This window comes from Acartia tonsa, chromosome 8 (genome assembly GCF_053477335.1).
Source record: "Acartia tonsa isolate MP-2025a chromosome 8, ASM5347733v1, whole genome shotgun sequence".
In the NCBI taxonomy this organism is placed as follows: domain Eukaryota; kingdom Metazoa; phylum Arthropoda; class Copepoda; order Calanoida; family Acartiidae; genus Acartia; species Acartia tonsa.
The window spans coordinates 26,834,543-26,855,644 of record NC_137267.1 but is presented as its reverse complement, the minus strand read 5'-3'; the positions used below and the strand labels follow the sequence as shown (position 1 = coordinate 26,855,644).

Genomic DNA, 21,102 nt, shown 5'->3' with positions numbered 1-21,102 from the left:
CATTGATGAATATATTAACCAGTAAGAGAAACATGTTGATTGTAGTTGAACTAACATAAATTATTATTTCTTGCCTATAAACTGTAAGGAGATGATTTTACAAGAATATCTTATTTTTTTAAAAGCAACTTTTTATAGTTTTTGGCAAGTAAAAAAGAGCTTCTTGGAACATAAATGGTGAATAATAAGTAAATTGCCTGTTTTCATGTCTTGTTACTTACAGAATTAAAGCATGGACGCCATCAAGAAGAAGATGCAGAGCTTGGCGAACGAGACTGCCAATGCTCAGGCTCGGGCTCAGAAGTGGGAGAATGAAGTGAATAGGATCAACGAGACAGCTGATCACTATGAAGAGCAGGTCATATTTTATTGTTTGCAAATGTAATTATACATTTTGTACTATTAGATGTATTCAATGGGGGAAATAAGTGGACCATTCACTTTGAAATTTTAGCTTTCAAATGGAAAGTAAAAAATGGATGGAAGGTCATTTTATTAGGGGCAATTTGGGAGGTAGGTTTTACCCTTACCTAAACTAGTTATAAACCTTCCTTGGACCTATCAGAATCTCTCTGAAAGGGGGAACTATATCGGTTCAGCGGTTAGCAAGATCATTAGCTAACTTCAGTAAGTACTGGGCACAATTTAAATTAATTTTCGTCTCTCCCTTTCATTCTATTCCTCTATCTTTTTCATTATAAATACATTATGTTTAGCTTTTTATTTCAAACTATTTAGCTTATATTAAACGTAATCTATCTTGTTTTTACACAATGATAGATTTTCTTGACAGATGAAATTAAAGTGTTTTATTAAATCCAGGTTAAAAATCTGCAGAAAAAGATCCAGAATCTGGAGGGTAGATTTGACCAAGCCACTGAAGATCTTTTCAATCAGACAATCAAGGTACAATTTATTAACAGTACCTTTAATTAACAAGACTGATAATTTAATTTGTAATAATCTTCGCTTAATTTAAAAATGAAAAATCTTAGTGCTTCTTTATAAACAATATAAAACATAAATTATATACACAGAAATAGTAATAAGAATAAATGCTTTACATGCATATATACTTTGTTACCTGAAAAGTGAAGAACTAAGTCTTTAAATCTTAAAATCGTTTATTTAATTCTTGAATAAACCAAACATATTACGTATTCTCATTTATTTATTTTTAGCTTGAAGGTATGGAGAAGAAGGCCGGTAATGCTGAGGGTCAGGTTGGTGATCTCGCCAGAAGACTCCTCCTTCTTGAAGACAATGCTATCAACTCAGAACAAAGGAACAATCACATTCTTCTTTTTACTAGCGGCCAAGTTTATGGGGCTTCTAGGGGCACTTGAGGGAACGGGGGGAGGGGGGATGTCGACCCTCCACTTTATAGTTTGTTATTTTTTTTATTGGGCGATTTTTCTTGAGATAGTGGAGGTACCCTCCCCCAAAGTAGTAAACCTTCCTTCGACATGTATGTAAGTAGATTCCCTGTAAAGGAGAACCATATAGGTCCAGTGGCTAGCCAGATCCTTTGGTACATTCACACAGGGTGAATAAGGGAAGAAGACAATGACCTTTCAATGATTCTTAATGAGTGGGGGGGGGGGGGCAACCTATTAAAATATTTATATTAGAAAGGTGCGCTTTCCTCTTTTACCATCTCAAGCTGAACTCCTCCTTTAAAAAAAAGATAACGTGTGTCGTGTATGGGTAAAATCTCCCACCCACTTTTTGACATAAGCAACAAAGAGAGAAATAATGTGGTTACTCTGTACTAGGTTGGCTGTTGCCATTACAAACCTGGCTAAAACGTCCATCAATGCGGACAAGGCAGTCAGAGTAAGTTATGCCAGAACTTTAAAATTTTATCATAGTAGCGCAACTACTCTAATATTATATTTTGGGTATATGTCCGTACGACACTAAAACACAGCGTCTCAGTAAGTAAACTAAAAAAAATTTCTTGAACAGCAACAGTTTTGAAATCAATATGTGTAAAACAAATATGATTTATTTATATATGTCAAAAATTGCATTAGGATTTTCAAGTTTTCCTATGTTAAAAATTAATCAAAAATGTTTACTCTTAACTAATATTTTTGTTTTTTTAACTGCGCGGCACATGAACAAAATTGTTCTTTTTTTGCTTTCTATTTTATATTATCTATCTCTACAAAATAAAACATACATATTGTTTGCTATAGATTCGTCATGAGAGAGAGCAGGAGTGTGCTAAAAAGAGTGAAGTCAACGATGGTCTTGAACAACAGCTAAAGGTAAGAAAAACAATTTAACTGCAAGGATAAAGTGCATGATAAAGATAGATTTTAGCGCTTATTGTGTATTATTGAGTTTTATCTATTCTAGAAAATTTTGTCTTTTCGGTTCCATATACTTGCTATGCATTTTTGGGTTAATAATGGATAATTTTTTACCGAGTAGTTTTTAAAGTAAACTTATTTACACTAACCAAAACATGGCTAAAATTGAGTAAATCAGCTTTTGTCTAGTTATAAAATTAACATCCCACAAAAAAAAGATATGAGCATCAGAAACTCTCACTCCCCCGGACTAAATTTTTTTTTAAATAAGGTGTTTCTAGCACTTGTGAGGCAAACTAATCCTGCGGGAATCCTCTTTTGCTGATCCTAACAATATTAAATTGTAAATTTTTTTCTTCAACCAATTACATTTTCAGCTAAAAGTGAAATTCCTGCTAAATTCACTAAGTACCCAGACTGGAACTATTCGTTTACCTTTAAATGCTTGTAGGATGCCCAGTACACCCTGACTGAGTCAGAGAACAAGTACGAGACAATTGCCAGGAAGTTGGCCACAGTTGAGGCGGAAGCAGAGAGATCCAATGAGCGTGCTGAGGGTGTTGAGAGCAAGTTCATTGACATTGAGGATGAACTTAAGGTAAGTATAGATAAACTTGCTTTGCAGGGTTGCCCGATAACTAAAATAGGACAAAAAATATTTTTCAAGGGAACTTTAATTAATTAAAAAATATACAGATTGAAAAACAAGTGTAAAAAGAATTTCTAGAATTTCACAAAAAAACATTATAGGAGTAAGGTTTTTTCCCTAACAAGGACTAAAATTTGGATCATTTTTTTTGTGGAATCCTAATGGTACCATAATTAGTACAGTATTGTTCTATGATTGTTTCAAAAAAGAAAATATGATCAGTATGAGCATTGTAATTAAAACTCAATTTTATTTCAGATTGTTGGTCAAAATCAGCAGTCACTGGAGGTTAGTGAAGAACAGGCCATGGCCAGAGAGGAAAAACTTCAAAAACAAATCAAGGTAATTTTAGAATATTTATAAATGTAATCATATTTAGAATTGAATGCATTTCCGCTTTGAATACTTATCTGTTTGAGAAGTCTGTATACATAAAAAAGCCTAAATTCTGATCTAACCACTGTTGCAGGAGCTGATGGCGAAGCTGAAGATTGCTGACACCAGATCTGAAAATGCTGAGATGGATATTCAGAGACTTAACGTCAGAATTGACAAGGAATTTTATGTCAACAATTTAACAAAAAAACACAACCATATTAAAAAAAAATAGTTAAGACTTCCAATAAATGAATTACCCCTCTTTTGAATGTATGGCGATTTCTCATTTTATTTTATTTTGTACAATAGATTGTACATAAAAGATAATAAAAGTAAAGAATGGCTATCTTTATCTAATCTTCAGTTTCGCGCGGATTGTGTATTTTTGGATGGCATTTGAAAATGTTATAATAAGCTTTTTAGCCATTAAACCAACCAATAAGACTTGTGAAGTTGCATCGCTCTTTATGTCCAATCCAGGGATCTTAGGGGATAGAACAGTGGAGATAAATTTATGTACGCTTTCAAAGATGTAAGACAAAATTACCCCTTTAAAAGAATAAGATTATTGGTTGAAAAGTTTTTAAGCTAACCAATGATTACACATGTTTGATAAATATTGGGTGCCGGTGTAATTTAAAAGCTAATGTCCTCTCCCTCCCTCCAGATTGAAATGTGACATAAAATTTGTTGAAGGTTGAGGAAGATTTAGTTATTGAGAAAATGAAAATCAAAGCCATCTCAGATGATCTTAATCATGTATTTGAGGATATGCTCTATGTTTAAACTCAATAGAACGTTTCAATAACAAATTAAATACAATTTTAAATATATAATCAATTTTTATATTGTATTTTTATCAATAATTTATACTAATAAAAAAGTTAAAATCTAAATCTTTAAAAAGATTTAAAGACCGATTTAAAATAAAATAACCTATATTAAGTAATAATAGACCTTAATTCATCATTTGAAATTGTCAGAAAAAATGTTAAAAAATGTGTGTTCTCATTATAAAATGATTTAGGATATTTTGCTATGCTTCATTTTTTTGCCTATCATCATTAAATGTATAGAAAATTATTAAATTTGAAATTTTTATATAAAATTTGCCTCATGTATTTTCAATAATGTTTGACAGATATTTAAAGATTATATTGTATGTATATATTTTATTATTTCCATGATATTTTGTTAATTTAGAGTCATGATTTTATGTACAATTTTGTATAAAATAGATTTATTATTAATAAAAATTTTAAAGTTCAAAATTTATGAATAATTTTTTAACTAAATAGCCTACAATTTACTTCATATTGTAGCTGTTTGCTAGATATTGATAGACAAACATTTGTACTTGAAACTAAAAGTTGATTATTTCCAGTGGAAGGAAGGAGACATGGACTATAAATTTTACTGCTAACCAAAATTTTTCTCTTTAAAAAAATATATTTTGTAATTTTATTAAAACTTATTTGGTTGATTAAAACTAGCGGTGACCACGTTCTTCAACCAATAATGTAAATTTACAAAGGGGTTAATTTTATTTATTATCATTGGGAGGACTGTACATAAACTTATTGCCTATCGTCTTATTTTTGAAGATAAGGAAGATTTATAAATAGCGATACGAAAAATTTATGATATATGAAAAAAATCAACAAATATAGAAAAATCTTCTTTTTTAGAATTTTTTTTCTGATTTCAAGCACTGAAAAATTGCATTTTGATGGAAATTTAAGTCTAGATATAATTAAAGATTTTACAGATGAATAAATGCTATTAAAAGGGATTAGTGTTTATACAATACTCATAACTTTATAAACAAAACAGTCAAGAAAACTGTTTTGTTCAAAAACGATGACTCAATTTTATGGAGAACATATAAAATAGGAAGTCTTAAAATTTACATTCTAGCTTTATTTATAAGATTTATTTTAAGCAATCTATTTATCTAATTTGTATTACAAAAAGAAAAAAATAAACAGGCCGACGAACAAGACTTGACGGGCTGCTATTCTTTTTATTTAGCTTTACTAAGATTATTTTTTTCAGCCATTTTTGATGCTCTACGGATTTAACGCATATTTATTACCAAATCCCATATGAAAATCATTATTAATGGATTTACTTAAAACTACTAAAATTTTGAATTAATATGTGATTTTATGACAATATCTTTAATATTGGCAATAAAACTAACGAGATCTTCCCCTCCCCTTAAGAAATTAGTTAGGGTTAAATTTAAGATAACGATAACGTCCTACATAAGCGAAACTATTTGAAATAATAATCAAAACATAAAAAAACAAAAATCGCCTTTCAAAAAAGGTTCTGAAAAACTCGCAACAAATTTCTTTGGTGCTTGCGAGATAAACCTAGTAGTTATTACTAATCAGGTGAACATTTAAATCTTTTACACAACCCCACCCCCCCTAACAAAAATTATCTATTGGGGATATTTTCATTCTCTCCCTGTTGCTTTTACCCTCCCTTACCCCCCACCCTAAAAGCTTTAACCGAGGAAGCTCTTATAACCCCCCCCCCAAAAAAAAAAAATAGCTTTTTGAATTTACAAAACATGTTCAAACGTGCGGTGTAACCACTTTTTAAATAATATCAGCTCTTTATCTAACAATTTCTTATAAAATCTTTCTTATCTAAACAGAGAAAGATATAAAGATGAAGAAACAAGAACAATATTATCCAAAAGTGTAGTGGCATGATAGGAAAGTGTAATTTTATGACAAAAATTGACAAGCATTTTCGAGAAAAATTATGGTTTCCACAATTAAAAAATTACAGGTTTTATGAAAATATTGTAGAAAAAATAAAAGCATAACAATATATTGTAGAAGCAAATAATTGAAATCTTTATATTGATTGTTTTATATATTTTAATGGCAGAAAAGTTTTTGATATGGTCATATTAAGACATTTTTACGCGGATAATAAAATAATAAAAACTTTTAGGTTAAATTCAATTGTATAATAATACATGATATTTCATTATGGCTTAGATTCAGTGGAAATGTATTAGATTCTAAGCCATAATGGAAAATATATTCCTTTCACTGAAAGTCTCTTTCATAAATGAGCCAGTTAGCAACTTTTGGAAATAATACCATCCATCCAGATAATTTGGGACACGTACTTTTAGTATTGTAAATTTTTGAAAGACGAAGTTATATTTTTTGGGTGTTGCAAGGTGCATTGATTTACATATGTTAGACTTGTTCTATTAATTTTATCATTACATTAAGATTTCAATAAAGGCGTAGCAACTCTATTATTCAACTCAGGACGTATGTCTATGTCTTCTTTTATACATTTGATTTAAATAATAAAACATGGAACACTTGTTTGATGTCCAACAAGATCTCAAAAACAACTGGAGATATGTGTGTATTAGGGTGGGTCGATTTTGGACAAAGCGGAGATCTGCACTCAATTTATATAGATATAATACACCTCTGGGTGATTTAAAATTTATCCTAAGTCTTAAAACCGCTGACGACCAGACATTCAATTGTATAGCTATTTGTAAATGGGAATCAAAAATTTATTGAATCAGAACTATGGCTTCATGGTGCTCCCTGGAAATGCCTTGAGGAGCTGAGTCAGGAACTTTTGTCCGTTTCAAAAAATCTCGTTCCTAGCCTGAGAAAATCTAAAAAACCTCTACAAATTGGACAATTCTCAATAAACCTTGAAATTTTTTGATTTTTTAGTGATTTCTAAGGCTAGGAACGAGATATTTTGAAACGGACAAAAGTTCCTGATTCAGCTGCTCAAGGCCTTTCCAGGGAGCACCATGAAGCCATAGTTCTGATTCAAAAAAAATTTGAATGTCGTCTTTGCATACTAATAAGTAATGAATTATATTTTTAAGTGGTCGTGTTCTAAAACTCAATTTTTTAAAATTCTTTTTCGGTCAGAAATGTTTTTAAGGTTAATTTTATCTGTTGCATATCCCCGCTTTGTCTAATTCCGATATGAACCCACCCTAGTGTGTATATAAATATAGAGATTTTATATTACTTGTTTTTTATTTTCAGTGAGGTTTCATACATGTTTACGGATTGTTTGACTACCTCGAGATTGGGGTAGGGTAAAAAAGCCCTCGTATCAAAGCACTAGGATCGAAAGATTGCTAGCCATCAATGAAAATGTATATAAATGTTGAACTTTTAGTCGGTAACATGATGGTATGTTTATTTTAGAAAGTGACCAATATTAAACATTGTTTTTAACTTTTCTTTAACAGAAATCTTTAAAACTAGGCATTAGTTTGGGGGAATGGAGCTTGATTTCACGTCTTAAACCCCTTAATTTTACTCTGACCTTAATATTTCTCGCCAAGCCCCTTTATATAAAAGAACGGGTTGTCTTTCTTATTATCCTGTAAAAAGTAAATACATATATCTGAGCATTATATATAGGAATGCTTTGCACTAGTCCTTACAACAATAAGAAGCCTAAAATGATCGAGCAAATATATTTTAAAGGTATTGTTCTTTTAGGTTACAAATACATTCATAATTCAATGAAAAATAAAAGACAAACCCTTAGTCTATATAAAGTTTGTGACCATTTGGAAAAGTCAAATGAATTAAACTAGTAAGCACGAATTATAAAAAAAAAGATGTACAAAACTCAGAACCCGGTATTGGTCAGTATTTTTAAAAAGCATTTCATAAGCATTGTCCCCAAGATCCGAATAATAGATAAACTTTTAAATTAGGTGCACCTGCAAAATTACAAAAAAGTAATTAGAACACCAGAATTTTTTATTGTAACATTTTACATATATGGGTGATTTTTTAAAGATATAAGCAAAATTTATGAAAAAAATAATATGAATTATTACAAATAAGACAATGACAATTAAAATAAGGGGGTGGGGTGGATAGAATAGACCTATAGACAAAGACACTGTTTTATTGAAGTCCTCTCTGTGATAAGTTGTTGTGTCTGTTAATGGGATAGGGAATTCCTCTTACATTATTTTCGTGCTTATCCTAAATTTCGTTTTGTACATTTATATAATATCTAGAGTATTAATTTGTTGTAAAGTATAAACATAAAATTTAAAATTTTATCTTGAAATTAGTGGATGGATTATTTTTACTTGGATGAACAAATGTATTAGAAGAGGCTATGGAACTTTTGTTAAACTTGTCATAGACCGCCCTTTACCTGAATCTTTTTAAAGGTTCTCTAAACTTAAAAAAACATTATTCATGCATTTTGAAAGTTTGGTTTTGCTCTACTAACTTTTGTGAGGGGAGGGGGGTTGGCTGGTCTTAGTAACCTCAACCAATATATCAAAGTTAACCCCCTCCCCCCCAAAATATTTTTTATCTCAGTCTAAAAATTTTGTGCTCGGTTTGGCTATTTTTTTATTCAAGACTGGTTGCCATATGTTTGTCTATTATCTTATGAAAAGATGAACTTTAACCAGTCCAGTGATTGTCTGTTGTCTGATATATAAATAGACAGGTATACCAGGGGCCTCTTAGTTACATACAAATCTTGTCAAGGTAAACATCTATTTTTTCATCTTCAAATTGTTAAATTGTGAAAAAGCTTTGTAGAGGCATGAACATTAGTAGTAGCAGTTTGAAATTTGTAATGTAATTGCACATTTTTAGTATTGGCAGTTTAAAATTTGCAATGAATTGGCCTTTTAAAATTAGAAAGAAGTTCTTTTATCTTATGTAAGAATTCTTTTTTAAAATTCCTCTATCAATTATTTTGATGTGTACTTTGACGTACCTATTAATATTTCAACTAACTTTCTAATAATTTCTAATTTCCAAGTTACCTAGAATGTTTTCAAAGGCAGCCAATTGCTTAGGTGCCCCCCAAGGTTCTGATCCTGTCTCATACATCTTTTAATTCATTTTCCCGTATAGCTTCGAAAACGATTAATATCTGGTGAATTAGAACCGGTACTCAGCAAAGCTGAAAAATTATGTCTAGCATCGTATTAAATCCAGTTTTATACGAATATAGAAATGTACATAAGATCAAAATCAGTTTTTTAGCCCGTACATTCGGCATCTCTGGGCTAAAAAAAAACTTATTACAATCTTAAGATTGTACATTTTTATATCCGCGGAAAGCTGTTTATAAATAACTATTCTTGCATCTTAATGTAAATCAGCCTCACTTACTTCATCATCTGAGATTTCTTTTTGTATCCTAGGATGTTATCTAAGGCAGTGACCCTACTGTTGCTAGCAGCCCACTGCTATGCTGCTCCCCAGCAGTCTGGAAATCCAGAAGTTACTGATGAAGATCTCAAAGCTCTGGTCACACAAGGACCTATTCCTATTGAGTAAGTTTATCTCAATATTCTACAACACCCTTTAAGTTATCATTTGAATGATTGATTTTGCAAAAAAATTAAAAAAAATTACATTGCATTTTTATGATCATATTCTTTTATATGTTGGACAATGGTATATTGTATACTATTTTACAGGAAGTCAATCAGATGTGGTCTGTTCTTTGCCAAGGAAGAGGTAAGATAATCTTAGTTTCTACCAATTCTGCTCTATAATCCATCCGTACATCCATTTATTTTGGAGGATTTTTTTAACAAGGAAATAAGGAAGACTGTAGACATTTTTCTTGAATATAAGCATTAGATCTTTTCATGAAAATACCCATTCTCGAATTTCATTCTTCTGCTAACCTAAAAAGTTACTTTAGGGGCCTAGAAATACATGTACAAAATTTCAGCTCTTTATCTCTACTGGCGACCTAGCGCCAGGCATGTAAAATATCAACAGATAACGGTAGCACGGCGGTTTTAACAATATCTCAGTAATGTGCAGGTTTTAAGCTCTTCTGCATATTTCAATTTAAACACATAAGGCCAAAGATATTATATCCAAAAAATCTTTTGTCAAAGTCTACTCTACACCTAGCGCCACTCAGTTTTCTAAAATCATGCATTTTATACCTGTGAAAAATGAAATCGCCAGCGCTAGGTGTAGAGTAGACTTTGACAAAAGATTTTTGGGATATCATATCTTAGGCCTTATGTGTTTGAGTTGAAATATGCAGAACACCTAAATTCACCTTCCAAGCCATTCTCTATGCATTTTAAATTTTTTTATGAAATAACGGGATTTCAAAACTGCCTTTTGAAAAGGCCTAAAAAGTATCTTTTTTTGTCCCTTTTTTCACTGTTTATAGTTACAACTTATTAAGACATTATTCTCAGTTAAAAAAAAATTGGCGCTTCCAGCACCAAAACCAGCAAAAACAGGCAGTTAAACTTCTGTACCCCTACTTAACCACCTAACAGACCCCCCCCCCCTCTATCTCGGCTCCTGTTACATATAGAGACGTAAAACTTTTTTCTGGTGGTTCATGTGTATTTTACTTTACTTTACTTTTCTAGTCATAGCACTCAGACCGCTCCTTATCCGCTTTTTAGCAGCCAGCCGCTAAATATTAAAACTACTGTAGAGCAGCCAATTTTAAAGATAAGAAAACCAAATTTTATGACAAACTATTATTTTTTATAACAAAAAAAATCCATATTTTTTTATTGTACTACATAAGTTTTGTTGTCCCTCATTTTTATTTTATTTGTCAAAATTTATTCAGAAGGTACCATGTGATCAATCATATATATTTATTCATACTTTTCTACACTTTTTGTGTGTCAAATCAGATTGATTCCTAGATTTTCAAGTTCTTGGGAAGGTGGTGTTACCCTCACCAAATTAGTTATAAACCTTCCCAGGACCTAAGAGAAGCTACCCTGTTATGGGGAACCATATCAGTTCAGCAGTTAGTGAGATCCTTTAGTACAGAGAGACATAAAAACAGACATCCTGTTATCCCCCCTAAATAAAATATCCTCCCCCCCCCCCCCCGCCTAATAAACACATTGGACGTCCTTGAAGGGGAGAATGGTAATATTACTACAATTAATTTTTACACTATATCAATATTAAATATTTTACAAAAGTTTATATAAAGACAACCATAGACACAATTTTTCTCACTATCACTGATTATAAACTTTTTTTTGTTAGATACTATAAAAATAGGTCCTTCACTTATTGTATCCACCTTTCAACTAAAAACAGAAGACATTTCTAAAGTCATTTTATGCATACTAGCACATAAGAATCACCGGCAACTTCGTTTTCTGTCAATGATCCAGAATCTTTCTATCAACAGTTAAATTTTGAAAATACATCTTGCATTTGAAAAGGAAAATAAGAAAGATAATATGTAATAGGATGGAAAAGATCATCTTGATGTTTTTAATAATTAGATTTGTATATTTTGATTTTGTTTTTAACCCTTTGTAGACAAATTGATAATATTTCTAGGAACATGGAAAGAAAACAAAGTCATTCCTAAATTAGGACAGAAGTCACCTTCCTAGGAAGGACATAAGTAGCCTTCCTTATGTGAGAATTTGTTAGATGAAGGGCATAATATGCCTCCCTTAACAAAGATTTTGCAAGACATAAGTAGCTTCCCTTCACCTCACAAAACCTAGCTTTTTGATCCTTCACATAGCAAAATCTTGCATAAAAATGGTTTTTGGTCCTTCACATAGCAAATTCTTGCAAAACATAGCAAATTCTTGCAAAACATAGCAAATTCTTACAAAACATAGCAAATTCTTGCAAAACATAGCAAATTCTTACAAAACATAGCAAATTCATAGAAAACTTAGCTTTTCTGTCCTTCACATAGCAAATTCTTGCAAAACATAGCAAATTCTTACAAAACATAGCAAATTCTTGCAAAAAATAGCAAATTCTTACAAAACATAGCAAATTCTTGGAAAAGATAGCAAGTTCTTGCAAAACATAGCAAATTCTTGCAAAACATAGCAAATTCTTGCAAAACATAGCAAATTCTTGCAAAACATAGCAAATTCTTGGAAAATTTAGCTTTTCTGTCCTTCATATAGCAAATTCTTGCAAAACATAGAAAATTCTTGCAAAACTTAGCTTTTCTGTCCTTCACATAGCTAATTCTTGCAAAACATAGCAAACTCTTACAAAAAATAGCAAATTCTTACTAAACATAGCAAATTCTTACAAAACATAGCAAATTCTTACAAAACATAGCAATTTCTTGCAAAACATAGCAAATTCTTGCAATAAGGGTCCCAAACTCAAAAATGAAGTTTCAGCGCAATCTGACCACCGGTTCTTGAGATACGGTGACCTGGTGTCCTTGGTACTGACGGTAAGATTTGGGAAATGGTTCAAATCCTTAGTAAAATTGAAGAAAAAATACCCAGGTGACACCAAGTGTACCTACTGAGAGATCACCTGGTCGAAAATATATTAAGTGTCAAAAAAATTTTGGACACCAGGTCACCGTATCTCAAGAACTGGTGGTCGGATCACGCTGAAACTTCACTTTTGAGATTGGGACCCCTATTGCAAGAATTTGCTATGTTTTGTGAGGATTTGCTATGTTTTGTAAGAATTTGCTATGTTTTGCAAGAATTTGCTATGTTTTGTAAGAATTTGCTATGTTTTTTTAAGAATTTGCTATGTTTTGCAAGAATTAGCTATGTGAAGGACAGAAAAGCTAAGTTTTCCAAGAATTTGCTATGTTTTTTTAAGAATTTGCTATGTTTTGCAAGAATTAGCTATGTGAAGGACAGAAAAGCTAAGTTTTCCAAGAATTTGCTATGTTTTGTAAGAATTTGCTATGTTTTGCAAGAATTTTCTATGTTTTATAAGAATTTGCTTTGTTATGCAAGGATTGCTATGTTTTGTAAGAATTTGCTATGTTTTGCAAGAATTAGCTATGTGAAGGACAGAAAAGCTATGTTTTGCAAGAATTTGCTATGTTTTGCAAGAATTTTTCTATGTTTTGTAAGAATTTGCTATGTTTTGCAAGAATGCGCTATGTTTTGCAAGAATTTGCTATGTTTTGCAAGAATTTGCTATGTTTTGCAAGAATTTGCTATGTTTTGTAAGAATTTGCTATGTTTTGCAAGAATTTGCTATGTTTTATAAGAATTTGCTATGTTTTGCAAGAATTAGCTATGTGAAGGACAGAAAAGCTAAGTTTTGCAAGAATTTGCTATGTGAAGGACAGAAAAGCTAAATTTTCCAAGAATTTGCTATGTTTTGCAAGAATTTGCTATGTTTTGCAAGAATTTGCTATGTTTTGCAAGAACTTGCTATCTTTTCCAAGAATTTGCTATGTTTTGTAAGAATTTGCTATGTTTTGCAAGAATTTGCTATGTTTTGTAAGAATTTGCTATGTTTTGCAAGAATTTGCTATGTGAAGGACAGAAAAGCTAAGTTTTCTATGAATTTGCTATGTTTTGTAAGAATTTGCTATGTTTTGCAAGAATTTGCTATGTTTTGTAAGAATTTGCTATGTTTTGCAAGAATTTGCTATGTTTTGCAAGAATTTGCTATGTGAAGGACCAAAAACCATTTTTATGCAAGATTTTGCTATGTGAAGGATCAAAAAGCTAGGTTTTGTGAGGTGAAGGGAAGCTACTTATGTCTTGCAAAATCTTTGTTAAGGGAGGCATATTATGCCCTTCATCTAACAAATTCTCACATAAGGAAGGCTACTTATGTTCTTCCTAGGAAGGTGACTTCTGTCCTAATTTAGGAATGACTTTGTTTTCTTTCCATGTTCCTAGAAATATTATCAATTTGTCTACAAAGGGTTAAAAACAAAATCAAAATATACAAATCTAATTATTAAAAACATCAAGATGATCTTTTCCATCCTATTACATATTATCTTTCTTATTTTCCTTTTCAAATGCAAGATGTATTTTCAAAATTTAACTGTTGATAGAAAGATTCTGGATCATTGACAGAAAACGAAGTTGCCGGTGATTCTTATGTGCTAGTATGCATAAAATGACTTTAGAAATGTCTTCTGTTTTTAGTTGAAAGGTGGATACAATAAGTGAAGGACCTATTTCTATAGTATCTAACAAAAAAAAGTTTATAATCAGTGATAGTGAGAAAAATTGTGTCTATGGTTGTCTTTATGTAACTTTTGTAAAATATTTAATATTGATATAGTGTAAAAAATAATTGTAGTAATATTACCATTCTCCCCTTCAAGGACGTCCAATGTGTTTATTAGGCGGGGGGGGGGGAGGATATTTTATTTAGGGGGGATAACAGGATGTCTGTTTTTATGTCTCTCTGTACTAAAGGATCTCACTAACTGCTGAACTGATATGGTTCCCCATAACAGGGTAGCTTCTCTTAGGTCCTGGGAAGGTTTATAACTAATTTGGTGAGGGTAACACCACCTTCCCAAGAACTTGAAAATCTAGGAATCAATCTGATTTGACACACAAAAAGTGTAGAAAAGTATGAATAAATATATATGATTGATCACATGGTACCTTCTGAATAAATTTTGACAAATAAAATAAAAATGAGGGACAACAAAACTTATGTAGTACAATAAAAAAATATGGATTTTTTTTGTTATAAAAAATAATAGTTTGTCATAAAATTTGGTTTTCTTAGCTTTAAAATTGGCTGCTCTACAGTAGTTTTAATATTTAGCGGCTGGCTGCTAAAAAGCGGATAAGGAGCAGTCTGAGTGCTATGACTAGAAAAGTAATTTTCTCTAAAAATACACATGAACCACCGGAAAAAAGTTTTATGTCTCTATCTGTAACAGGAGCCGAGATAGAGGGGGGGGGGTCTGTTAGGGGGTTAAGTAGGGGTACAGAAGTTTAACTGCCTGTTTTTGCCGGTTTTGGTGCTGGAAGCGCCAATTTTTTTTTAACTGAGAATAATGTCTTAATAAGTTGTAACTATAAACAGTGAAAAAAGGGACAAAAAAAGATACTTTTTAGGCCTTTTCAAAAGGCAGTTTTGAAATCCCGTTATTTCATAAAAAAAAATTAAATGCATAGAGAATGGCTTGGAAGGTGAATTTAGGTGTTCTGCATATTTCAACTTAAACACATAAGGCCTAAGATATGATATCCCAAAAATCTTTTGTCAAAGTCTACTCTACACCTAGCGCTGGCGATTTCATTTTTCACAGGTATAAAATGCATGATTTTAGAAAACTGACTGGCGCTAGGTGTAGAGTAGACTTTGACAAAAGATTTTTTGGTTATAATATCTTTGGTCTTATGTGTTTAAATTGAAATATGCAGAAGAGCTTAAAACCTGCACATTACTGAGATATTGTTAAAACCGCCGTGCTACCGTTATCTGTTGATATTTTACATGCCTGGCGCTAGGTCGCCAGTAGAGATAAAGAGCTGAAATTTTGTACATGTATTTCTAGGCCCCTAAAGTAACTTTTTAGGTTAGCAGAAGAATGAAATTCAAGAATGGGTATTTTCATGAAAAGATCTAATAAGCATCTATTCCATATCTCAAGCCCATAGGTTCTAATACTTTATCAATAAAAGTGCAAACACTCCATAATTTGCCAGAATATAGGGATTGGACAATGGATCTAAAATTCATTTTTGCTGTCTTTGAATTTGTGCAGTATAACTAAGTTAACTATTTTGGCTTATATTAAAGACTTTAGGGACTTTCACCCAAATTTAATATAGATTGCACCCTAAAAACTATTAGAATTTTCTAAAACTAATTTGTGTGTTAAAGATAATTAAGTTAGAACTCAAATTATCAAGTATTTACTCATTGTCGTATACCTATATCCATGGTCACTACTCCTTTGTCCATCTGATTTGTCGAGCATGTTGAAATCTTAAATTCTTGTAGGTTGGATTACCTCCCATTGAGACTCTGTTTGTGATTAAAGCCACCTTCGATGCTCCTGAGTGCCCTACTGAGGATAGAGTTGAGAGAGCTGTAGAGTTCTGCGCTGATCTGGTAAACAATTTTTTATAATTATTTTACACAAAGTAAGCAGATGTTATCATGTATGTCCAATGGGTAATTAGAAACTACTTACTCAGTTCCCCATCTTTAGGCAAGTCACCAGCAAAGAATTCAAGAAATAAAGCAAAATACAAACAATAAAAAACACCAAAGAGAAGTTAAAAATAACAATTGGACTGCAAATTTTGTAGAATTTAAAACTTGTGCCATGGTTAAGAAAATCGGCAAAAGTATATTTAGATCTTGACTTAGAATCCTATTACATAAAGTAGTAAGGTTTTTGTTGGTCCGTTAAGTTCTCACTTACCACTGAATCTTTTTGAGTTTTCCATTACAGGGTAGTTTTACATCTACTTTGAAGGTTTTAGGCTATTGTCAACCTGCCTCTCACCTCTTCATATATAAATCCTCTAGATGCTAGGGTTGAAATTATAATTTTTAAAGATGTGACTTGACAAACGAACAAACAGGACACGTTATATATCATTTTATTTTGCAGTGGGGCAAAATTAGCCCGAAATTGAAGTTCAAGGCGCCAGCTCTGGACAAGAAGAGCGCTGATAAAGGAAATACCATCGGTGACGATATCTGCAAGTAAGAAAATTTAATAGATATAGAAGATCTAGATACATACTATCTAAATTAGCCAATAGGAAAAAAGTGGGAGAACAATCTGACCATAGTATTGGTTAGAAAGTGTTCATATTTTGGTGCAAAAGGGCAGTTGAGTTTCTTAAGATAGATCTAGCTTTGGGAAAATTTCTCATATAATTAAAATGTATATAACTATAAATAAAAAAGGTGTTATCTAGTAGAAATCATTTTTAAGTTTGACGGATTGTGGTGCCAGAATGATCATCTAGATCTTCTATATATATTATCATTTCTAATTTTTATTTTCTCGTATTCATTCGAATCCGGTGGATAGGAACCGGTTCTCATCCATACGAAAAAACTATGTCTAGCATCATAGACGTCCAAGCTTTTTTTGGGGGTGTAAACAATTTTTATGGGGGGGGGGGGTAATCGCCCCATTACCCCCCCCCCCCCCCTTGGACGTCTATGGTTAGCATCGTATTATATCCAACTTTCTACGAATATAGAAATGTACAATCATAAGATTAAAACCAGTTTTTTTAGCCGGTGCCTTCGGCACCTCGGGGCTAAAAAACTAGTTTTAATCTCATATTTGTACTTTCTATATCCGCGGAAAGCCGTTTATAATCCGATGCGAGAAATAACTATTATTGCATCTTTAGAGTAATGTAAAGGTTAAAGCCCCCTGCAAGGCTAGAAATAGGTAAAAAGCTACAGTGAAAGTACAACAAAGCCCACTATTTCGTTTTTCTTTCCATGATCCTTCCTTTTTATAATTATATTTAAACTTTTATATTCAGAATCAACCTTTAAAATGGAGTTTCCAGAATATATGAATAAGTTTTGTTAATTGCAAACTTCCTTAATTATTAAATGTGAATTTTAGGATCTTATTGGAGAAGGGTGTTAAATATGCCGGCAACAAGAGCAGGAGATTCCCCAATGGTGTTCCGGTATTTTTATTTATATTTTGCACTTTTTATACAATTATATTTATCCATCTATAGATCTATCCGTTGATATCTCAATCTATTGACACAGCTTAAAATGCCAATAAACAAGGATGACAACATCCATAAAAGCGAAGCTCTGAAACGGTAGGACAAGCGGACATTAACACGAACCTAGTAATAGTGTCTAACTTTTTATCTTTGTGACGTAACAAAAATCGAAGGATGAGAGGGGAGGGGGGAAAGGAAACTCCTAAAATAGAGATGGATTTTTTTTATGTAAAAAGATAAAAAGTTAGACACTATTACTAGATTCCATTAACACTTGTATAATGTCAAAACTGAATAATCAGAATGTAAATGTAAAAGAGTCAAAGCAAAATTGTAAGTAAATTTGTTAAAAAAACTTCTTGATACAGGATAATGTTTATGGACATACTTACATTTTTAGGACTTGATTATAAAGTTGCTTCGCTTATAATATTGTACTTTGTTGTCCCAGGAATCAGTATACCAAAAATCAGACCAATCGGATAATTAGGTTACATGCAAATTTGTTGTTAAAAATGTAAAAAAAATCAACATGTTTAAAATGGACGTACGGACTGACCGACCCTTAATATAGAAAAGCTTCGCTTTTAACCGACCCTAATTATAGAATGCTTCGCTTTTAAAAATATGTCATACTATAAAAATGACCACTGATAGGCCAGTATACATTGTAATTGACCAATAGTAAAATGTATACTTACCTATCATTGGTCATTTGTATTGTTCATAGACACTATATGTTGCTTTCAATAAATTTTTTCCTATCTCATTATATCTTATTTTTCTATTTAGCATTTTTTTATGACAATCTCTCCATTTTTAGATTGGTTTCTTCTCTAACACTTGTGGCAACAAGGATTGGTTGGACACTGCTAAGAGACACACTGAGCCCGTCTGCTGTGATAATGGCAAAAATGTGGATTGTCCTTAGACTTTGCGCTCAAAGGTATAGTAATTAGGATAAACTGAAAATGAATTCAACCCATATATTATTTCATTATTTGGCAATTGTAGACATTTGGTGTGTTATGATATGTAAGGTTATGCTTCTTGAGGTCAAAAATAGTTTGATTTGCCCTGCTAGAGCTTAGAGCTTGGATACTATCCCGTGTGGTTTAATTCCAATCAAACCAAATTAAATTTATGGAATTTTTCTACATTATAATCTTTTACTCTGTGATAAATGCTTCCTTTGGTAGCTCTTACTTTTATATGAGAAAATAAAGAATTGTATGACTGAAAATGTTTGTTTTATCCTTCTTACCCCTGCCTTACTACTTACCTTTTAGCTTTAATTTTTATAAGCTATACATATTACTTTATAACAGTTTCTATCTTCTTACTTCGTTTAGCTGTGTTAATTATTTTTGTTTATTTCAGTAAGAGCACTGCTTGCCTGTGAGAGGTTTACCACAACATTTATGTAATCACCATTTTTATATCTTTCTATATACTCAAACTTCACAAGCTTATATATAATCAAAAGTCACTTTAAAAGTTTTTATGCACCTTTATATATACAAATATGACATTTTAATGAAATATATTATAAAAATGTTTTTTTTTATGAAACATGTGAAACTTTTGTGGTTGCTATTAGTTCAATCGATCTATCAAACCTAAATATCAGGATCAGGTTAGCGTTACATAATTTAACAAATATAGAAAAAGGACATTAAAATATTATAAAATTAGTGATGGAGGGGTTAATGCGTTAATAATGGTTTAGTCATTATTACATTAATGAGTATCATATTATCGACATTAACTATTGACTTTGTATGTCAAAACCATAATGAAGAGAGCTCTGATAGTTGAATTAATCTTAAATCATTACATTTACCAGCTTTTAAAGGCATCTTTTTTAATATAGTAATTTGGAGAAGATTTAAGTATCATCAATTTATAACACACTATATCAGTAAATTATTCGAGTCACCAAGGTTTTTAAGAAACACGTTTTCTCATTGGTAGGCTTAAAAACTTGGGGATATTATAATGTTAATATTGATTTGGTTGAAGAAAATAGCATTTTTCAAATTTTTAACCAATAATTTTAATCTCAAGATATCCGATTTTTTCTATTTTGTGTTCTTTTTTGCAGCTATGATAGACAACCCTTTGAAACTTTTGGCCTCTGGTCTAGAACACGTTTCAGTGATAAATACGAACAATACAGAGTTGTTTACGCTTTGATACCATCTAATATCTTTTTTGATTTTTTGATTAATATCTCCTAATAACTACTTTGATACCTTCTAATATCAAACTTCCGCAAACCTTAATTATAAGACTATTACAACATTATGTAGAACTTTAGTCTAACCAGTAATAAATTTTGTGTGACTAGAAAGATCTCGTAAATGACACCACGATCATTACACAACTTCAGCGAATCTGTTTCGATCTTAATGGATAGTTCTTTAATTCCTTAATAATTAAAAACAGTAATACAAAAAGAAGTTAAATAGACCTATGTCAATTTCCTTATAAATTTTCAAGCGTATTTTGATTGTTTCTTATACTGCTGTGTCAAGCGCGTGATATCCTTATAAAAAGGATGTTTGTCTGTCTAAGTGTACCGAAGGATCTAATCAGGATCTTATGGTTTTCCTTTTCACTGTGGCTGGGAAGGTTTATAACTATTTTGGGAGAGGTTACTATTACTCTTCCAATTTTTTTAAACTTTTTCTTTTTAAACTAAAACTTAAAAGGGGGTTTCTAAATGTCTCTAGAGGCTTAGCTGCTAGTTAATAAAATACGAATTTGTTAAATGTAAAAATATAATGCATAGCGATTATTAAAATTTTTCATTTCAGTTAAAAATACTGACTCTTTTGTCCTAAGATGTGATTATTGGACACATATTATTAAGTTTTTGTAACCAGGATGACGACATCCTAAAATTTTAAACTTACAATTTAGACAATAAAAATAAAATAGGAATTTCTGGTGACAAATTTGCTACAAATTATTCTTCATTGTAACATTAATCCGCATGCAAGGCTTTAAATTGATAAGACGATTCAGAGCTATCCGCTACAAAAGCAATTAAACGGACCCATACAGAGAAGCTGCGCATTTGAAAAAGGTCCTCTGATTTTTTAAATAGTCATCCTTTCACATTTTTTCATAATTGCACACCTCAGTTTTTCATGGATTACAGGAAAGGTAAACAAAGTTTGATCCTTTTTCTCTTATTTGGAGATTTAAAAATTATAATAAAGGGGTGAATAAAATGCAGGAAGGTTAAAGTTAAGACATCAATTTCTATGCGGCTTAAAAAGATAAAT

At 31.4% G+C, this 21,102-nt stretch overlaps 2 protein-coding genes across 3 annotated transcripts; both read left to right on the top strand.

The window, feature by feature from the left end:
• The first annotated feature begins 229 nt into the window (after positions 1–229).
• On the top strand, positions 230–4,616 carry LOC145326411 (tropomyosin-like). The gene is made up of 9 exons (XM_080169751.1): positions 230–358; positions 823–906; positions 1,182–1,286; positions 1,777–1,836; positions 2,202–2,273; positions 2,770–2,916; positions 3,226–3,309; positions 3,437–3,524; positions 4,043–4,616. The coding sequence occupies exons 1-9, from the start codon at positions 233–235 to the stop codon at positions 4,129–4,131; spliced, it is 855 nt and encodes a 284-aa protein (XP_080025877.1). The 5' UTR covers positions 230–232; the 3' UTR covers positions 4,132–4,616.
• A 4,204-nt stretch (positions 4,617–8,820) lies between these two features.
• Positions 8,821–19,374, top strand: LOC145326409 (uncharacterized). Of its 2 annotated transcripts, none has more exons than XM_080169749.1 (8): positions 8,821–8,888; positions 9,557–9,688; positions 9,836–9,875; positions 16,092–16,202; positions 16,711–16,805; positions 17,695–17,761; positions 18,633–18,755; positions 19,190–19,374. In XM_080169749.1, the coding sequence occupies exons 2-7, from the start codon at positions 9,558–9,560 to the stop codon at positions 18,738–18,740; spliced, it is 552 nt and encodes a 183-aa protein (XP_080025875.1). In that variant the 5' UTR covers positions 8,821–8,888; position 9,557; the 3' UTR covers positions 18,741–18,755; positions 19,190–19,374. The 2 variants fall into 2 exon arrangements, with proteins under 2 accessions (XP_080025875.1, XP_080025874.1); XM_080169748.1 differs by lacking the exon at positions 8,821–8,888 and adding an exon at positions 8,944–9,065.
• The last annotated feature ends 1,728 nt before the right edge of the window (positions 19,375–21,102 follow it).